The sequence below is a fragment of the Pistacia vera genome, unplaced genomic scaffold, assembly GCF_008641045.1.
Source record: "Pistacia vera cultivar Batoury unplaced genomic scaffold, PisVer_v2 Contig332, whole genome shotgun sequence".
Lineage (NCBI taxonomy): Eukaryota > Viridiplantae > Streptophyta > Magnoliopsida > Sapindales > Anacardiaceae > Pistacia > Pistacia vera.
The window spans coordinates 388,347-404,069 of record NW_022196149.1 but is presented as its reverse complement, the minus strand read 5'-3'; the positions used below and the strand labels follow the sequence as shown (position 1 = coordinate 404,069).

The 15,723-nt window shown below is 33.2% G+C and overlaps 1 protein-coding gene across 4 annotated transcripts in view; it reads left to right on the top strand.

Moving 5' to 3' along the window:
• Positions 1 to 3,990: 3,990 nt before the first annotated feature.
• Positions 3,991 to 15,723, top strand: part of LOC116137676 (MADS-box transcription factor 23-like) — a 20,414-nt gene continuing 8,681 nt past the window's right edge. For 3 of the 4 annotated variants that reach the window (XM_031423355.1, XM_031423354.1, XM_031423352.1), the window contains exons 1-2: positions 3,991 to 4,126; positions 4,231 to 4,413. In XM_031423355.1, coding sequence (XP_031279215.1) covers positions 4,232 to 4,413 — 182 coding nt within the window. In that variant the 5' untranslated portion in view covers positions 3,991 to 4,126; position 4,231. Of the gene's footprint in view, positions 4,128 to 4,226; positions 4,414 to 15,723 lie in introns of all 4 variants that reach the window. The other variant, XM_031423353.1, reaches the window with a different exon arrangement.

The following is a 15,723-nucleotide window of genomic DNA, read 5'->3' as shown; positions in this document are numbered from 1 at the left end:
TTTATAAACGTGAAAAGCCTCAAACAAGTAATTTTCATAGTAACAATGATTAAGTAAAGAGTTATAGTAATGCTATAAGCCTAATGGAGGAATGGAAGATAAGTTCACCTTTTTCTTGGTTTACGAAATTTTGTCATTTTTCTGATGATTGACACTTGTCCCTGGTTTTTAGTTTAACGCTTATAAAATAAACACTGTTATCAATTAATGGGTTGAAGAAGCAAGCAACCATCCCCTCCCTCGATTTTCTATTCACCTTTTTTGTATCAAAAAGCTAACCCGAGTTTCCGTTGGTTGACCCTCATTTAAGATGGAATCTTATTGGTCCACGCAACATTATTAACGTGGCTTCACCCCAATTGTAATTTGAGGTCATCAAACAATCCCTGAACATTGGATTGGATAGAGTGTTCTGCGTTTAGTTAGGCCTTGACTGCTTGACACACTCATCATGTACGTATGAGATTCTTCATAAAAGCTTACCGGGCGGCTACCATACTGGAATATCAGATTATAAATATATATTTTTTGTAATGTCAATAAGATTCAGCTAAATGAAGTATGTAAAGGTGAATTACGTTGGTCCTGGTCCAGAGCTGTTTCCCATCAGGGTAAACTCGATGAAGGCGTGCGAGATGCGTCCTCGATTGGCTAATGGGCATGTTGGCTTCACGTGCGTGTCAGTCGATCAAATCTTTTCATGTGCAGTAGCAGTTGAACTCCCATAGTCCCATGCGTTTTGAAATAAAGGTAAATCAATTTTGTGATAATAATATGGTTCTTTCTTGTACATCAACATCGAGCAATTAAAAAAAAACCATAATATATAACTTAGCTAACTGATTTTACGTTTGAGGAGAATCCAAGGACTGTGATGTGTGCATATCTTAAATAAACATTTCTCACCTTGGCTTTACTTTCAATTTACAAATCTTGATCTCTTGGAAACTTATCTGTCAAACCACCAAGCTGTTCTTGTTTTGATTTTGTTATGTTTAATTAAATGTGGACGAATATCTAAAATATTAATTTAACTACCATAAAAATGTAGTACAAGAAAAGAAATCACAATATCATATGTTTCATATGAAGACTTTGTGGTCGTCGCTTTCCCATTATAATTGGCATAAACTAAGCACGTCTTCTAATTATTTTATTCAGAAAGAGGACATTAGAAGCAAGTGGTGGACAATTATTTTTCCATATTTGGTCAATTGAATGAAAAATTCATTAAGTAAATAACCAAAATTATTAGCAGATAAAACGACAACGTTTATAAGATATTAGTAAATGCACTCAACGAATTAATTTTTTATTTTTATTTTTTCTTTATCAAATTCGTATTGTGACATGTAGATGGATTGGTTATCTAACGTTTTGTTCTTGTCCTCCCTCATATAACTTTCAACATTTTGTCTACTTCATATAACTTAAACCAACTCCTAGGATTTATTTTTCCTGCATATTAGTTATGACCCATAGGCTCAAATAACCAGTAGCCACTGATTAGGTTAGTTTGTGGTTGTAAATGTGTTTTTTAATATTTCTGAAAGACTATCTGCAAAACTTATCTCTACAGCTTCATACAAGGATCTTGCCTCCCAAGATTTAACACTTACCTTCACCTTTCTCAACCACTAGTCATCTTAATTGAAGATAAGATAAAAGAGCTTTTTTTTTTTGTTTTCAATTTTTTTCCTTTTGGCCATGGCATAGAATCATACTGCAGTGATGATAACGTCACTAAATATTCTCATTTAAGCTTTATCTTGGTGGATGCTTGTTTGGAATATGCATTAAAAGCGTACTAGGATACATATAATATTAAGATGATAATATCTTTGGTGGGTTTCAGATGAGCTGATAATTGACAGTGCTCAATTTCCAATTTGCAACTTGCCTTAATTTGTCAGAATCCAGAACATGGAGAGACTCAAATTATCAAGAACAATGAAGATCAAGTTACCTCATTGTTCTTGCCAAAAGAAGATGGGAGTTCAGGTGCTTTGGCAGCATCAAAGTTTAAGATATTTTCTGCAGCTCTCTCTTCCATTTCCTTATTTGGTAACCTTAAAAATCCAAAAAAGAAAGCAACTTTGCTTTCCATTCGCCACGTTCATTTCACGTGCCACTGTCTCACACACCAGGTAATGGGAAATGCACCCCATTAAATAATGCCATTTGTTATGCGTACTTTTACTAAATACCAAATTTATCCCTGATGTTTTTCATAAATTACGAGGATGTCAAGATCACGGGGAACATCATGGCAGGACATGACAGCCCATTTTCATGACCAATAATAGTTAGTCTTTGATTATCTCTAGCCTTTCAAGTGAAATTGCTTTACTAAATTAACCTACCCAAGCTTGACTTTGACTTCAACTGAAATACAATGCCTACTCTGCTTTTTTTAGTTTATTTTACAGCCTATCATGTATTATTGGTTCAATTATACACAAACCCATGAATTTCATTAAATTTATGGTTTACACAGATCCACAATATTGCACATTAGTAAAATAACAATCTCTTTTAAATCATTAAACTTGTTTTACTCGCATAAAGAACAAATTAATATTTCATAAAAATGATTTATCCCCAACAATGGAATTAAGAAATATATAATAAAATAATAATAATAAACGTATTCGGTCATTTAATGGTGAAACGACTTATACCTACCCAAAGTTTAACAAAATGACGATTGGTACCCAAAAGATTTCAAAAAGATAAATATGTACCTTCCGTTAGTGAAAAGACTAGAATGTCTTTTAAGAAATATTAGTCTATTTTTTAATTATTTTAAACCCCTTATGTTTATTAATTCTGTCAAATACCTCCAAAAAGGTTTAAAAATTAACAAAAACACCCCCACCCACCCATACTTGCCAGATTCCAACGGCCACCACCGATAGTAGCCGGAATCTGTCACAACGGTCTACACCACCACCGTAAATAGCCGGTAATTCACCGATCTGGCCGTCAATGGCAGCAACACTCAATCTTTGGCTGTCAGCGATGGCCAAAGATGTGGCCGTCATTGTCTATCAAAGATGGCCAAGATTTGGCCGTCGTTGACAACGACGGCCATTTCTTTAGCCGTCACTTTTCGGCCAGATCTGGCCTTTTCACGTCAGATCTGGCCTTTTCCGGCCATATCCATGGTGGATCTGGCCGAAAAAGGCCAGATGGGTGAATTACCGGCCATTTACAGTGGTGGCGTAGACCGTTGTGACAGATTCTGACTACCACTGGTGGTGGCCGTCAGAATCTGGTAAGTATGGGTGAGTGGGGATGTTTTTGTTAATTTTTAAACTTTTTTAAGGGTATTTGATGAAATTAATAAACTTAAGGGGTTTAAAATAATTAAAAAAATAGAATAATATTTATTAAAGAGCATTCTAGTCTTTTCATTAATGAAAGGTACCTGTTTATTTTTTTGAAACTTTTTGGATACCAATATATCGTTTTATCAAACCTTGGGCAGATATAAGTCGTTCGACCTCATTTAATCCAATACCGTTTGGGAAAAAAAATTGCACTACTTGATCACTAAAACAAATTTGACCGAGCCTTGTATTTCATTTTCATGTTGAATGGTCAAAACTAAAAATCAGGTAAAGTATTGGTCGTCCGTCTTGAAAACGACATCGTCCTGTCACGTTAGCCAGTCTCTTTTGAACTTGGGTGGACAGAACGGCCAATTCCCAACTTCAATGGGCAAAACCACGTGTTCCTAGGACAATAGAAGACCCATCCATCACACTGGGTTTTTTTTTTTTTTAAAAAAAAAAAACCTCCAAATTCCCAAAAAAGGAACTACGGTCTATGAATCCGTATGCCCACGTGTCAATGATCTATACGGTGGACGGCGATACCTTTAAAAACAAAACTGTTATTTTAAATTCTCTCAGCTGTCTATTGGAACACGTGTCCTTAACATAAAAACCACTAGTGGTTTACTAAACGAAACCGCTGGTTTCACCATCTCATTATACACTTTCCTTATATAGCTTTCTTCGGCTGATGATGTGAATCAGTGCGTACTCGGACCAAAACGACGTCTCTGAAAAAACCTTGGTTCTTTTGTCTCTACTATCTTCACTTTTCTTTTTCTTGCCAAGTAGGTCTCTATTTACTTTGTTTTTTTTTGTCAAAAAATTATCTGTTATTTCTCTTTGGCTTAAGCTTAATTTTAAATATTTTTGAATTTTGGTGGATTTTAAGGATGGGGAGAGGTAAAATAGTGATAAGGAGGATCGACAACTCGACGAGCAGACAAGTAACGTTTTCGAAGAGAAGGAACGGATTGTTGAAGAAGGCGAAGGAGTTGGCGATCCTGTGCGACGCGGAAGTAGGAGTGATGATCTTTTCCAGCACCAGCAAGCTCTACGATTTCGCCAGCACCAGGTCTTTCAAGATCTCATCATCATAATTTTTTGTTACTTGATATTACTTTTATTAATCATCTCTAAAATCGTTATATGATCATTTTATATAAAATTTCTTTTTGGTGGATAATGGCATGTACAGCTTGCGATCTGTACTAAATGCTTCACTAAATACCACATTTTATTATAATAATGAAAATGATTCTATACTCGATGCCGCATTTGATATGTTGTTTTCATACTTCTGGTTTATATGAAAGCTAGCGGTGATGTTAATTTGAAATTGTTTTAAGTAATTATTATGTTTGCTTTTATAGGACCATAGGTTGCTGATTATTTAGGGAAAAAAATGTAGAAATTTGTGAATTGCGTCGGTGTTTGTAGCATAATTTACGATTTTAAAATTTTATTTGATGAATTCTTGAATATTAGATTCTATTTACAGCTTGAAATCTTTGGCGACAGCCGGATTTTAGCTTCAATTTTATTAGAGGATTTAACATTAGTGAGGTCGGCATTGATGGAAAAGATGATGTCTCTTGTAGCAGTTTTATCGTTTAAATTGCTGCATTGAGGGTTCTTAATTTGAAGTTAGATTCTGGTCATTATTCATCAATGATCCTTGACCTCTTGCTAACAGTAAAGAGATAACATGCCAATTCAATGAAGTGCAAGCCCAGTGACCAGACAATTATATTACCAAGACGTGATCTTGTCAATTTCTAAACAAAGGAAAATAATAGAAAAAGGAATGGAGGACTGAAGTGAGGTTGAGATTGAAAAGCATTGATTGTAGAGGATATAGATGGTAATGGCATTGGAGTTTGTGGTGGTGTTGGTTATAAATCAGTTAATTATACTTTGTGTGATTTCTTGATTTCTAAAGGTTGTATCGATGCGAGGATTTTTGTGTTATAAAAAGATTATATATCATGCCTTTTTAGTGGATACCTGCTGGTTCTTGTCTAAGAGAATGCTTTTTTTATAATGGATATTTGGCGAAGTCCATGACAGCCTTAAAAGTGTGAGAGTATTTACCTTCCTAGTTCGTAGTGAATACCTGCTGGTTCTCGTATAAGAGATTGCTCTTTTATAATGGATATTAGGTGAAGCCCTTGATAGCCTTATAAGTGAGAGTATTTATATATAGTACGGTTTCTAGGAGAACCGCCATCAGTGAGAAAAGTTTATGTTAAAAATGATGGTTGGGATTGATTACAAAGGAAAGGTTAGATGAGACTTGAGGTATAGAGAATAGAGGTATAGAGGTATCGATTTGTGAACATATTTGTTGGCAATGGCGTAAATGATTAATGACTAGTAAAGAGATTAAGCATGGATAATTTCGAAAATCAACAATATTAGAGGAATCCAACTTTCTTTTACTTTTGACATAGTTATAGTGAAACTTGCAGAGGTAACAAAGTCATTGAACCTTCCTGATTTATGCCATGCATTTTATTAATGTGGTCTCATCTTTACTAGTGCATTATCTTCCTTCCATTCTAATGAAGAATATCTTGATTCATGCCAAGCATCTTATGTGCGATATGTCTTTAGAAAGTCATCTACTTTCTATTAAATTGACTCGTATGAGACAAGTCCTAGATCTTAGAGTCTGTTACAAGCAACTCTCTGAATTTCACAGTTTTGTGAGACTTACTTGTATGTTAAAAGAAAATTCTAATTTTAAAGCTTCAGCCTAGGTATATGTTGAATTTCATCAACTAAGCCTAAAACACTATCAATTGATTAACTTATCAAGCTTAGAATGAATATAACCCATAAAGCTAAGCAAACTTAGATCAACTCCTCTCAATAGTTATTGATCATCTACCTTTATTCTATGGGTGAGTTGTCCGATATTGATAAAACTCTAAAAATAAAAGACAGTTTCACAAATTTGTTGATTATGAGAGCATTGAAAATTATGAAGTATAAATACTTGCTGATTCTAAAATTAGGAGCTTCTATTTAGTAAACCAATAATAGAAATCCTAATTCTAATGGCTTGAAAACCTCTCTTTATAGTACAAAATAGAGAGAAGTCTTAAATACAATTAGTAAACAAAGAGTTCATGAAACAAATCAAAGTCCTCAAACAAATGAAACAAATAAAATCTTATAGTTATATAAAAATTGCTCATATTCCGCATCACCTATATGGTCTCCATCAATACCAAAACTCTTAAGAATAATCGTTTATCCCATATGTGAGTTAAGTAACCGTTTCATCGTTTTTTCGATATATCAAAGCACCTTCCTCTAATTTCAAATTAAAAAACAATGTTTTTATATCAATTAAATCGAAGTCTTGAAAAAAATTTGCCCCTTTGATTGAATAGGAAGAAAACTTCAAAAATGATCTACCAATAATAATATCTTACAACTTTGCTTCAAGCTCATTGTGATGCAATTAAATTTGAGCAGGAATAAGTAAACCCCTTTGTTCAAGTGTACCATGAACATACAATACTTTAGAATCTATTGACCTTTTAGAGAATACAAACATGAACCATGTATATATATACAAAGCTTTAGCGTATGGATGTTAGGAATCGATGTAATGTAGATTTCGGTTTTGGAGGCCGCGGTATCAAATTTCAATGAATAATATATCATTAGTTTCGTTTGGAAGATTCGTTTGGACGCCTTTTTCGACACAATTCCATTATTTTGACCTTCAAATTCGAGTTCTTTTGTATTCATTTTGAAAGATAATTTTGGTAACTTTTGAGTTTAAATCCAAATTTATTTCTATTCTTTTCTTTTTTATTTTGTTTAGAAAAGTGATTTTTTATTTTATTTATTTCTTCTAAAACTCAAAATTTCTCATTTATTATGTTACAAGTTCTAGGGTTTAGGGTTTATGATTATGTTTTTCAGGGTTCAGGGTTTATGATTGGGTTATAACGTTAGGGTTGTTATTCAATAAATATTATTTAAGTTTATTTTTAAATAAAATTATGTTATAACCTTTTTTTTTCTTAATTATCTGTCACGTTTCTACTTCATTAGGGATAAATATTAAAATTATACAATTAGGGATGTAATAGTCTCATATATAAAATTATAAACAATAATGTGATAAGAAAAATTCTAGGGTACAACAGACTACTACTTCACTCATACAAAAAGCAATGTATTCAAACTATGAATACATATAAGTTTATTGTATGAGAGCTGCAGTAGTCTCTTTGTGTCATAAACTCATTTTAGGATAAATTCTAAAATGTATAATTGGAGATGGGCTAGCGACGAGGATGGACATAATTACAAGCAAATGGGTTTGTCTGGAAAGTCTAAGAAACAGAATATGATAATTATATGAAGTTATCTCAACAATAAAAGATCTAAAAACTCTTTATATCCATCTCAATCTCCAGCTGCTTCCAGCCCTACAGTAACTTCCCTTGCATGCTATTCTCAGTTTCTGTCCACTGTATGATATCCATAAATTAGGAACTCTTTACAACTCAGAGTCGTGACATCCAACCACCTCATACGATTTGTATCCAGCCAAGCAACCAACCTAGCCCACTCTCTGAAATTCAAACACTTACCGTTTCATGCATGCATGCGATAGGTTTGAATTTTTCGATTGTTAGTTCATGGAAGCTTAAACCTTTTCCTTTGTAGTCTGGTCTTCAGATTATCTGAGTTCTTCTAGCTTAGTATCATGGGGACAAAGTGCATATTTTATTGTCATTGGAAAGAGAGAGTAATACATATCGAGAAAGATATGTTTGGGGAATTCAGCGATATCTTTCCGAAAGAGGGAAAAATGAAAGATATCGATGTAAGTAAGTTTATGCATGCATGCATGGACAAGCTGAATCATGAACCACTATTTAATTCTTTAACAAAAAGAATCCTTTCTCGTAAAGGGGCAAACTTTACTTAATTTACATCTAGTATACTCCTACAGTCCCACTACGTTAAAACAGCCAGCCAGCCATGCATAAAAGAACTTAAAACAGTTGCAAGTTGCAACTAGACCTTAGTTTATATTTTCTTAACACTTGAGACTTGTATGGTGTCTGTCTCCTATTTTTAACTTTTCTTTTTGAAACTGATAATTGAACCCCTTTAGTGTAGCTGCGTGTTGCTTTCCCCATGAGATTTTCACTCAGATGGTGGCTCAAAAGTCTATTAGCCGCATACTCTCTCTCTGCCCTTTTTAATGAGGCGGCCCTACCGAGAAAGATTTAGATAAGTGATAAGATCGTGGAAAATTCTTATATGTTGAGACAAATATTATCCAAGTTCCATTGTCAATACACAAATATCCTAAATCTACCATACTTCCGTCCATTTTATTGATGTGGTTGAATCTATTTGCACTTTATTATCATATTTGTTTCATGCTAAGTTGGTAAAAAAACACTTGAAGATAAATATTCTGATGTATTAAAAATTATATATACATTCATTGAAATTAGTAAATTTTCTATCTTCTAATATTCTTAAGGTGTGTGTCCTGACTTTACTCAATAAAATTATAATGAAATAACATAATATTAATGTTCATAAATCTTAGATTACACAAGAATGAAGATAGTTTGCAAAGGAAAAAAGTCATTATTTAGCCTTACACGGTTCACCATCCATAACTAAAAACGATAGAATAACACCTTCTTTTTTTTTCCCCATAAACAAGCACTTTATTTGAAACTTTTTTCAAAAGTGTTCTTTTGGTGATAAGAAATATACAAATGATAAAATAAAAAAAAGGGAAATTTTTTTAATTATTATTTTTTTTTTAAATACCTTCCAAATAATAACAGCCAACTATTTAAATATCTTCACTTATAATATATATATATATATATATTTTTTTTTTTTGTTCTTTTTGTTGATTTATCTGAAGTAATAAAATTTTATAATCCCAACAAAATTACTCTTGATCCTTTTGTTTTAACATTCTAAGTGATTTCTCAACATCACATTATCATGTAGATGATTATATACTAGGTTGACACAAAATTATTGAACCTACAAGTTAGGATAAGCATGTCTTGTTATGTTATTAAAATAATACAAATGAACAAATTTTAACCTAAAAAATGAATGTGAACAAATATCATTTAACTTGCTTTAGGATATAAATTCAATTCCATTCATAAAATAGAACTGAAAAAAGGAGTATTGTTGATTGTCTAAACAAGAAGAATATTGTTGCCAAACTGAAAACGTCAACAGTTTAGGGAATCTTTTTAAAACTTAGTCTATACAAACAAAATATAAAAATACAATTTACATGATTTGATTAGGGCAGCCTACATCCGTGGAGACCATGATAATAGAGTAATTTAAGATCTACAACCTAATCTCACAACTTTATCTCACAATTTCCGATGTGATAGCTCGTCATTAGTTAGCTCGTAAAATTAGTCATGCCTGCTTACGTCTACCCATTTGCGAGCTAACCAAATGACGCATCTATCACATCGGAGATTGTAAAAAAAAATTGTAAAAGAATGTTATAGACCTAAAATTATTGACAATAATAGGAGTAATACTGTACCAACCATCTTTTTATACAAATTTTCTCTCACAAACTTATGCTGCAAAAGATGATTGAGTGAAAGTTTATTTTAAATTTAAAATCACCCAATCATCTTTTATTACATATGTTTGCGAAAGAAGGTTTGTATAAAAAGATTGTCGATATAGTATTATTGTAATAATAATACAAGTATATACATTACTAAATAATACAAACTTATAAAATAAGAATAAACACTCTAATAATTGATCAATTTATAATTCTTAACTTTTTGTAGATTTTCCTCATATTTTTGGCTAAATGATGCATGAAGAACTTTGCTTTTGGAAGCCAAGATGATAAATCCCTCAATACCTTATTCATTGTTTTTAATTTAATTCTCAAAGGTTAAATTTTGATGCCATCAAGGAATAAAAAAAATTTAGTAAGGACTGAAAAATGTCAATGTGTGATTAAATTGATTTACAAATAGTTATCATGATTATTTATTTTAATAATATTAAACAAATTTCAAATACAATTTATGTTATTTATGTTGGAAGCCAATCTATTGTTTCTCCAATCATGGGTCGAGTGCTTGTTACTTACCTAAAAGACTAATCTATAAAGTGAGGTTGTCTATCTACCTTTATAAGCCCAAACTTAAACATATTTCTATCCGATATTGGACATAACATTCCTTACACCCAAATACGTGACAATATTGGCTGGCACGGGCCGAGCTTTGTCAATTACCTAAAAACTAACATGTCCACCTTTATGAGCTCAAAACCTAACTCATGTCTAGCACCTAAATATGTGACATCTTTATCAGGTCCGACGATATCACTCTACTTAACACCCTTCACATTACCATTGGTCGGCTTAGGCTGGGTCTTTACAAACTGCCTGAAAAGCCAACGTAGTTGCCCTTACCAACTACTCGAAAGACTAACTTACGCACCTTTATAAGCCCAAAACCTATCCCATGTCGCCCAAATTTGTGACACCCTTGTCACGTCTAACATGATCACTATATGTGATAACCTTGTCATGTTATCATTGGTCGGCTTGAATCATGTGTTTGTCAACTATCTGAAAAACTTAACCTATGTTTACCCACCCATATACATGATACCTTTGTCATGTCCAACACTTTCATTGGTTGACTCTTACAAACCTAAGACCTAACTCATGTCTACATTCCTCAAATAAGAGATGCCTTTGTCATATCCAATATTATCACTAGCCAGACCATGCCGATGGCTTACTAACTACCTAGAAGATTAACTGACCTATCTTATATCTGTCCACCCAAATACATGATGCCCTTATCACGTCCAACACTATCACTAGCTAGCCTAAGTTGGGCATTTGCTAACTAGTTAGAAGATTAACTAGCCTAACTAATGTCCACCCACCCAACATGATGCCCTTATCACATTTGATACTATCATTGGGTAGCTCATGTCAAGCGCTTGCTAACAAGCTAGAAGACTAAGTCGAGTGCTTGGTAACAAGCTACAAGACTAACCGTGTTATGTACAACATTATCACTAATCACTAGCTACCCAGGTTGGGTGCTTTTCAACTACTTAAATGACTATACTATTAAGTAATGTTGCCTATTCATCCTCATAAGCCTAAGACCTAAGTCATGTCTATCTGAGGTAGAACGTAATATTCTAACCCTTGACATTATCTCTGGTCCTGACTCATCCTTTTGGTCTATCTGATGTGAGATGTAACATTCTAATCATTGACATTATCTCTGGTCCTAACTCATCCTTTTGCTTAATCTTTGACGATCTAAATAGTGGGACCAAACCATTAACCTAATGACTTAATTTATCAATAGTAAGCTTAAAGAAGTTGTATTTTGTAATACTTTTAGTGGTTGTATGAACACGGTGATTTTTCCTATGTTTGGTTAGAGGTCTAAGAAGATAACCTCGATAATCTGTCTTTGATCCAAGAAATTCCCTTGTTTGGTTTTTTAGTAATAAAAAATTTCGATAATCTTCCAATACCAATAGTGATTACTGTAGTTACTATATGGGGTAATCAAATTACCAACTCAAGGGGTGTTATTCTTTTATTATCGAAGTAATCCAAATTTTTATTCCCATTTTACCCTTACTTAATAAACATTTTGGACAAATGTCCTCATATGTCTGCCAAATAACAATTACTCAAGACCCCTACATTTGAAAATTTAGCTAAAACACCTACAATAAAAGCTTAAAATTTAACAAACTACCCCCAACCACCCAAAATGACTATAAATCATCAGCCACCATTGGCAATCACCGATGACAGTCGTCAAAAGAGCACACGTTTAAAACACAAATCTAACACAATTTAAGCGAGTAAAAGTGTATCCTAAATGTGTTTGTATCATATTTGATTGAAAACTCAACCATTTTATTAATCATGTCGTGTTCAGGTTGAAAGGTCGAAAGATCTTAACCTACAAGCCTTTTTACTGACAACTAATTAAATTAATTGTATAATTTGTTTAGGACAATTAGTTGAACAGGTTGTGTAACTCATTTTTCACAAACTTTTTATGACTCAATTATTTGTTTGAGATAAGTACCCCTTTCTAACACAGTTAAAGACACGAATATCCCTTTACAACACAATTAAAGATATGAATATCCTTTTATAACACAATTAAGACACAAATATTCATTTACATCATGGTTAAGAAACAAATATTCGTTTATAACATGGTTAAGACATGAATATTCATTTATAACAAGGTTAAGACACGATTATTCATTTAAAACGTGGTTAAAAGTTTAGACACAAATATTTTTATAACACAGTTAAGACATGAAAATCCATTTATAACAAGTTAAAACACAAATATCCTTTATAAGACAAAAATATTTGTTTATGAGATGATAAAATCACAATTAATATATAAGTTAAATGAGCGAAATGTGTCATAAATGGGATAAATGAGTTAAATGTGTCATATCAGTTAAATGAACTAAACTTGTTATAAACGAGTTAAGTCATGTTATGACATGAATATGACAAATGTGTCATAACGGTTAAATGAACTAAACTTGTTATAAACGAATTAAGTCGTGTTATGTTGTAAATGTGACACATTTATCAAAGCAATTAGACTAATCACATTTGTGTCATTGTGCAATAATCGTGTTTGGAACTTTGATATAAACAATTAAATGAGTTGTATCCAAGTTAGATTTGGCACCACATGAATTTGGCATGCTAGCCTGTTTTGTCACCCATGTATATGGGTTTAAGGATTTCAAAACTTACAAACTAGTCCGAACTCTTACTCACAAATATTTTGAATTGTGACAAGCTTCTCACCTTATAAACTTCTCGTCCTTGTGGTGAGTTTTAGTCAACACTACATCATTAAGTCATGAATACGTACTAACACCAATTGTAATAACAGTATAAATGAATAGATAGTTTTAACTTAAGGGTTTATACAATTATCTTTTACTTTAATAGATTTGTTTGTGGGATTCAAACCTACCTGTGTCACTTAAAACATATTTACTTAGTCAAGAGAACTCGATACTTTATAAGTTGTAGCTATAACTTTCATTAAACAACCACGTGAGATGTAATTTTAATTGTAGACATTATGCAAGTATCCTCCTTAAGTCTACCTATTTAATTAAAAAAAACAAAACTTATGACCTTGCCGAAACTTGAGGTGTAGTCAAGCCAAGCTCCTCGCAAGCAGCTAGGGCTCAACTCACTAGGAGCTTGAGCTCAAATACTTCGAACGATATACAAGCCAAGTACCATACTTGCGAGTACTCAACTTGTAAGCTTGCGAGCCTGTCAAGTGTCACATATCCCACATCAAAAGGGAAATGGGGAGAAGGGAAATGGGGAGAAGGGAGGTCTTGGTTTTATAAGGGAGGGACTCCCTTCACCTAATAGGTTAGCCTTTTGGGTGTAAAACTCCTAACCCGTTACATAAGGCTCACATAAATTAAAAAAACCCCAAATACCCAAGGACTCCCAAATTGCAAAACGCAATCTAGAGCTCATTTTTGCTTTTGCTCTCCATCACCCAGCCTCCCAAATTGCAACACAAAGCTTCTCCTCAATTTTTGCAAAAGCATTATCATTAGTATTCATCACCGATTCACCATTTCTTTGTTTCTCCTCTCTCTCTCAGAATTCCTCTTGGTCAGGTCAGTGTTCATCAACAAAAGTTGAGTAAGCTTTAGTTACTGTTGGTCAGGTCAGTGTTTGTCAACAAAACTCGAGTAAGCTTTAGTTACTATTGGTCAGGTCAGGATGTGAACTGGTTGATGTTGATCTAGGTTGTTATGTTGATGTTGATGTTGAGCTCAATTGCTTTAGTTACATGTATGTTTGCTTCTTATTTGGTTTGTTCATTTGATGATGCATTCTAGAAATTTATATGAATGTGTACTGCTACTATTGCAACTCAAATTTGAGCTCCATCTTGAGCTCAAATAGGGCTCGATTCATAAACGAGCTTGAATCGAGCTCAAACTCAGCATCCTTACCCAAGCTCGAACCTAGGTTTCCAGAGCTCGGTGAGCTCGAACTCGAGCTCAAAATATTTTGACAAATCAAGCCTCAAGTCTGGTAGTGTTTGGCTCGACTCAATTCGTATACACCCCTAGGTACCATCAAAAGATATAGATTTCAGCTTTAGGTAAATGTCATTTACCTAATATGTGTCTACATATTTGCTTAGCTAAGGAATTTAATGTTTGCTTAGCTAAGGAATTTAATGTTTATAAACTAACTCAAACTCTCACTTGATAACACATGAGATGTGATGTAATAAACCATATCAAAATGGCCTTTACATTCAAAATTTTCTTTGAGAAACTAGGACTTTATCCTTGTTTTGATTTTTAAATACTTAAAATATTAAATAAGACATAGAATTGATAGATAACAATTCAAATAACAATGTAAAGAAATAATATTATACATACAAAGTTGCGTACACAAACAAACATGAAACAAAAAGTGAAAGATTCAAAGTAGTTGTTAGAAGTTGAATTTGTCCCACATCGTCCTAATAATGGGCTGTTATGGTGTACATAAGTAATTGGACTCCTTCCTCCCTTGAGCTAGCTTTGGGGAGAGAGTTATACCCAAGCCCCTCTACTTTATCATGGTATCAAAGCCACGTTTGTTTCTCTCCCCTCTTTGGTTGAGGCGATGATGGGTTTAGACCCCAACCTTGCACGCCGAGCGTAAAGGAGAGTGTTAGAAGTTGAATTTGTCCCACATCGCCCTAATAGTGGGTTGTTATGGTGTACGTAAGTTATTAGGCTCTCTCCTCTCTTGAACTAGCATTGGAGAGTGAGTTCTACCCAAGCCCCTCCACTTTATCAATAGTTAAGTAAATATGCGAGAATGAATGGTGTAATTGTAATTATCTTGTGCTAGGCTCTATTCTAGTCTTCACAAGCCAAGTTCAAACAACTTTGCGGCTTCTAAGGTCTACGAAATTAAGTAAGATCAAAGGAGAGTGAAATCGCAATACTTCTTATTTTCTTGAAGTCTAAAGAGGCCTAAATGGTCAAATCTAAATTAAATATCTAGTTTTTTTTTTTTTTGTGTGTGTGTGTGTGTGTGTGTGTGTGTGTGTGTGTGTGTGTGTGTGTGTTTTTGTTTTGTCATGTCTAACTTTAGTGTAAAGTTTGTTATTTACATTAAAAATATGTGAAAACTAACATTTTTGTATGTTTACATACTATTGATAATTATGACAATAATAACAAAGTAAAAACTATAAATGTGGTGTTGGTGATAATAAAGATCCTGGTGTTATCCATGATGGTGAAATAA